Consider the following 6,300-nt stretch of genomic DNA (forward strand, 5'->3'; position numbering starts at 1 on the left):
ATCTTACCTGCAACCACTGAAATTTAATTGCTAGAGAAAAAGTTCCGACCAATTCTACCACGATACATTCATTGATGTAAAACATTTATTAAACAAATACTAACTATCTGGATCTTTGTCAGAGTCAGGTTAATAATATATCTATGTTTTCAATATGCTAGGTAATGGTGAGGGTGGGGAAATAGATTTGAAACTCTACAGGTATTAATAGAATTTTAAAGCACCACAGAAGGAGTACCTACACTTTCTGAGATGATATTCATTTTGATTCTTTTACGTTCTGGATGAATGAGACAATACGCTAAGCATGGTTCTGGAAGGAGTAGGTAGAATGGGACTGATAGGCAAAGCAGAAGAAATAGAATAGAAAAAGCTTAGAGTCAAAAAAAGGCAGACCCCACATTCAGAGTATTATTTAGTGTTGTGAAAATACGACATCAATTTAATCTTAATTTACTCACTGTGATATACGTGGTATTATTTTCTACCAATAGTTACTGAGCACTTATGATGTGTCAGCTTCATATGGATGGATATATGTTCTCCTGACATGAAATACATTTATAGATGAAAGAATTAAGGTATAAAGAGGGCAAAGGTTTGTATGGTGTTACACAGCTACAATGGTGAAGTGAGAAATTAAAACTAGGTAGTCTGACTCTAGAGATGAAATAAGAATTTCCCTTGCAATGCCAATTATCATCTCATACCATATAACACAAGTGTCTACAAAGCTATCCCTGAGTCACGTACAAGATAGAGAGTCTGGATATCTAACAAAGACACTCATGCAGATCACCAGTACTTCTTGTTCAGGCAGACAATCTTTCATAAACATTCTAACTCCTTCCTGAAAGATTCCTACTCTCTCCCAAATGTAGACTTGCCTTTTCTTTAGCAAGATTAGGATATCTATATCGGCTTCCTACTGGTAAGAGTGAGAAGTAAAAAGGTTTTTACAAACTCTAGGTTTGTAGAGCAGCTAGGTCACTCAACATTAAATAGAGCACATAAGCGAATATTCCTATCATGCCTAAAGAGAAGAAAATTAATTAGGCTTCATAAATGTGAAATTAAAAGATACCTTCAGTCCCTCCAATTCATTTTCCAGTTGCTTGGAATAGTGCTCACTCTGTTCACGCAGTTTCCGATCTTTAGAGGCTTCAGCAGCTAAAGCTTCTGTATGAACTTCCAGCTTTAAAATAAAATGAAAAAAGCATATTTCATGGTTATAATTTTTTCCAACTAAATCCTTACAAATTTACCTTATAATAGGGAGATAACCTGAATAATGAAATTCACAGTAAATATTATCAAACAAAAACCTTAAAAAATTAAATAAAAAGTTACATATTATTCAACTAGTCTCAAAAAGCAGCTTTCATCACTATCCCATGGGCACTATAAAATTTGCCTGACTACTAACCTCTTTTTTGGCTCTTTCTGTTCTGCGCAGTTCTTGCCTTAAGCTTTCAACTTTTTGCATCACCAGGTCCACCTCTTCTTCCTTATCTCGGACATGGCGAGCAAGTTTCTGCTTTTGGGTGTGCAATTCTGTTAGTCGCTCATTGATCTCCATGAATTCCTGCATGGCCAGTTTCCTCTGACAGTGTGCGTCTTTCAGCTCTTTGGATTGGTTTTTTAATCGCTCACTAGCCTGGACTAGTTCCTACAGTTTTATAAAAAGAATATAAGTTACCATTTCTGCATCTAGAGACCAAATATGGCCACCAAAGTCAAGAAGAGCCAAAATTATTCACTTCAGGACAAAATTAAAAGAAATGAACTACTTCTGAACAGATATTAAGAGCACGGCATCCTGCTTGTGGTCTGAATTCCTAGGCTAATAAGGTAAATGCAATGAGACGCTGGTACAACTTTATAAGACCTTAGTTTCCGTAAATGAGTAAAGAATGTAGGAATATAAGACATGATGGTCAAAATAAAGATTTCTGTGAAATTTAATAAATATTTGTGAGTTTTTTTAAACATTAAAAGACTAAAAATGACTACAAACACAAAACAAAACAAAACAAAACAAACGTGGGTTGCAGGGTTGCCCCTGATTTGAAGACTAAGCCTTAAGCCAGAAGCTCGGAGAAAAGAAACAAATCCGAAACTCTCTGCTTAGAGTGAGAAACGTAGAGAGTGGCTAAAGTGGGCAGGTCAGTAAGGCTACCTGCCTCTAAGCAAAAGGAAATGCAACTCTTCTTATGGGAAAAAAACCCAATGAAACCTGAATTTTTCACATAATAAAAGCAAATGGCTCACAACCATAGATTTCCAAATACCCAGAGAACCATCACCAAACAACAGTAAATAAAACCAGAAACAAAAAATAAAAATAATCACCAAAGGTATCTGAGTATGAGAATCCTTAGATAGTGACATCAAATTGCTACATATGAAAAGTATGAAAAAACATAAAAGGAAATCATAAAAATGGGAATATGCAGAAAGACCAAAAAAGAACATGCAGATTTATAGAACTTTAATAGAACATTTAGAAATAAAAACAAAATGCCTTAAAACTAAAGACCTGAATCTATTAATTTAGGAGGTTCTCCATATTTATGAAGCAAAAAAAACAAAGAAAAAAAATCCCACAAAACTCAGAAATGCTCAAGAATGACACTGGGTAACACCAAAGGGGTGGGGGGAAGGAAATCAGAAGGGGAAAAAAACGCAAATCACCTATTCTCCATCTTGAAAATTAAAAAGGAAAAATAAAAATACAGTAGAATCTCTGTAAGCTGACTACTCAACAGACTGTAACCAACTGGTTAACAAACGGAGGTGGTTAACACCTTTAAGGTAGCTTCAAAATATATTAAAAAGATATCGCTAGAACTTCAGAAAACAATTTGTAAATACATAACCATAATGAAAAATTTTAATTTTCTTAATCATTGATAGATAAATCAATAAGATTTAAAAAATTGTTGAATATAAAGAAGATTTGAAAAGCTCGATTAACAAGCTAGGCCATGAAACAAGTCTCAGAAGATCTCAAAGAGCCAGGTCTTTAATAATACTGCCATTAAATTAGAAATCAACAGAAAGATAAAACTCCATACACTGAAAATTTAAAAACATACTATAGATAACCTGGTCAATGAGAAAAACCATAAAGGATATTAAAATATTTTAATAAAAAATTAAAAATACAAAAATAAAATGCTTAGTATATACTAAAATTTGGAAATGCAGTAAAAGCTGTGCTTAGGGGGAAACAGAAAGCCTGAAATACTTATATAGAAAAGACAAAAATGATTTTGGGGTACAGTGGTTCATGCCTATAATCCCAGCACTTTGGAAAGCCAAGATGGGAGGATCACTTGAAGTCAGGAATTCAAGACCAGCTTGGGCAACATAACAAGACCCCTCTCTACAAAATTAAAAAATTAGCTGGTCATGGTGATCCCAATTACTTAGGAGGCTGAGACAGGAGGGTCATCTGAGCCCAGGAGTTCAAGGCTGCAATGAGCTATGATTGGGCCGCTGCATGTCAGCCGAGGTCACAGAGCAAGACTTGGTCATTAAAAAAGAAGAGGTGGGGGAGTTGAAATTTAATGAGACCGAAGTTCATTGAGCAGCAGAGACAGAACAACACTATCCTCCCCTATAATATAAAGAAGAAGATACTAAAGATAACAGCAAAACCCAATAAAATAGAAATGAAATAATGATGATCAACAAAGGCAAAAGTTGGCTCTTTGAGAAAATAAAAGACATCTAGTGAGATGAACCAAGGGAACAAACATGAAAGTACAGAGAAATTAAGAAAAACAGACCCTAAAAATAAATCTAGAGTTGACAAAAAAATGAGAAAATACAATGAAGAACTCTACATCAATAAATTTGTTAACTTATGAAATGAACAAATGCCTATAAAAATACAATGTACCAAAATTATTTTAAGAAGAAACAGAATACCTAAATAGCCCTCTAACAAAGTAACTAAATTAATAGTTAATATCTACCCATCTTCCTAGTGGTGGGGAAAACCTGCAGACCCAAATACGTTTTACCCACTATTTTTTCACTCAGTGTTTTTAGGAACAGAGCATTTGTCTTACACACTCTCTTCAAGAGATAGAAGCAGCAGAAAGGTGAGAAAGTGAGGCTCTGTCTCAAATAAATAAATAACGTATACAATACGATAGGAATGGTCTTATTTTTGTTATTTCTTTTGAGATAGATTCTCACTGTGTCGCCCTGGGTAGAGTGCTGTGGTGGTGTCACAGCTCACAGCAACCTCAAACTCTTGAGCTCAAGCGGTTCTCTGGCCTCAGCCTCACAAGTAGCTGGGACTACAGGTACCCACCACAACACCTGGCTATTTTCAGAGATGGGATTTTGCTCTTGCTAAGGCTGGTTTTGAACCCATGAACTCAGGCAATCCACCTGCATTGGCCTCCCAGAGTGCTAGGATTATAGGCGTAAACCACTGCGCCCAGTAATAGTGTAATACATTTTAAAAAGACAAATGACACCTCTATGAAATTTTAGGGAAGAACATTTTAGAAGAACTTTAAATATACAGAGATATACTGTGTTTGTGGATAAAAGACTATGGGGCTACAGAGAAACTATTTTTATGTTTTGCAGTTAGATCCTTACAAACAAATTGCACTGACACTTAGGCTAAATGGAAGTATTGCAAAGTGATTTGTGACTAATTTGGACAGTAAAAAAAAACAAAGATATTTACCTTGCTCACATTTTACATTTCAAGGTGGAACTGAAGAGAAATTAAGAGCTTAGACCAAAGGGATTTCTGTCCAAGCAGGAGACTGAGCATAGCTTTCTACTGAAGTGATTCATTTAAATTTCAAAGGTTTAGAGAAAGAACTTAAGATCCTTCTTTTTAGATTTCCAAGGAGACTCAGATAATGGGGAAAGCAGAAGCATTTGCCTCTATACATATAAACACTTGGATAACTCCCCCCTCCCCAGTTCTTGTTTACAATACAAACTCTTTACTTGTAGGGTTTTATCTACCCAGCTCTCAGTGATTCACCTTGGAGCTAAGAATTAGTACACAGAGACGCTATCTCACTATTATTTGCTGTGTGTAATAAAAATAATTTGCTCTATTCTTGAAATCTATATGTTCAGAATAAGAAAATGGACAGTAAGAACTTAAAAGACTCAATATTATAAAGATGTCAATTACCCCAATATTAATCCATAGAGTCAAGGTAATTTCAACCAAAATTCCATCATAGTTTTCAAGGAAGAGATGCAGACACATGAGTATATGGAAATTTGAGAAATAAAAGAAGTGACACTGCCCATCACTGGGGAAAGTAGGGCTTATTTAGTAAATGAACAACTAGTAAGCCTCATGGGAAAAAAGTGGAATTGGATCCTTATCTCACATGATACACAAACACGAATTTCTGGTGAATTAAATACATAAATATAAAAATCAAACTTTAACACTTCGGGATAAAAATTTAGGAGTATTTTTTGTTATCGCAGAGTTCTTACACAAGCTAGCAAATGCACTAACCATAAAAATACAAAGTTGATTACATTAAGCCTAAGAACTTTTGTTCATCAAGATTCCATAAAGTATTAATAAAGAAAAGCCATTGAGAGTTAGGTGTAACATACATTACTAACAAAAAGATTAGAACATCCAAAATTTTTCAAGAATTCTTACAAATCAATAAGAAAAAGACAAACAACATAATAGAACAATGTAGAAGGCTATTAAGTGGTATTTCAAAGAAAAAGAAATATATATGGTAAATATACATATGTAGAGATACTTGACTTCATTAGTAATTAGGGAAATGCAAATTAAGATCACAATAAAACTTCCTTTTAGAGCTAAAAATCTCAATTTAGACTAGATTGGCCAAAACTAATGAATCAGGTAATATGAAATATTGTTGAATAAATTGGTACACTTTATATTTGGAAAATGATTTGGCATTATCATAAAAAATTGGAATATTTGCTAGCCCAATTTAAAAATGGGAAAAGGACCTTAATGGACTTTTCTCTAATTCATTCTACAAATGGCCAGTAGGTGTATGAAAAGGTGCTCAACATCACTAATCATCAGCGAAGTGAAAATCAAAAACCGCACTGAGATGTCACCTCCTACATATCAGAACGGCTACGATAAAAAAAGACAAATGGTAACAAGTGTTGGTGAAGAACGTGGAGAAAAGAGACTCCCTTTCTACTGCCTATGTGATATTAAACAAATCACAGTTCTTTGCTGGTATGATCTGTTTGTTTACAGCACTACTGTCTTCTCAAAATTTATGAAAAAGATTTTTA

The 6,300-nt window shown here is 34.3% G+C and overlaps 1 protein-coding gene across 1 annotated transcript in view; it reads right to left on the reverse strand.

The window, feature by feature from the left end:
* Nucleotides 1-6,300, reverse strand: part of CDC42BPA (CDC42 binding protein kinase alpha) — a 227,016-nt gene that overhangs the window by 96,715 nt on the left and 124,001 nt on the right. Inside the window, exons 11-13 of the mRNA XM_023518564.1 lie at nt 1,700-1,710; nt 1,427-1,669; nt 1,085-1,195 (exon numbers count right to left, since the gene is read on the reverse strand). Coding sequence (XP_023374332.1) covers nt 1,085-1,195; nt 1,427-1,669; nt 1,700-1,710 — 365 coding nt within the window. The remainder of the gene's footprint in view (nt 1-1,084; nt 1,196-1,426; nt 1,670-1,699; nt 1,711-6,300) is intronic.

The sequence above is a fragment of the Otolemur garnettii genome, unplaced genomic scaffold (genome assembly GCF_000181295.1).
Source record: "Otolemur garnettii isolate 467f Iridium unplaced genomic scaffold, OtoGar3 scaffold00141, whole genome shotgun sequence".
NCBI lineage: Eukaryota > Metazoa > Chordata > Mammalia > Primates > Galagidae > Otolemur > Otolemur garnettii.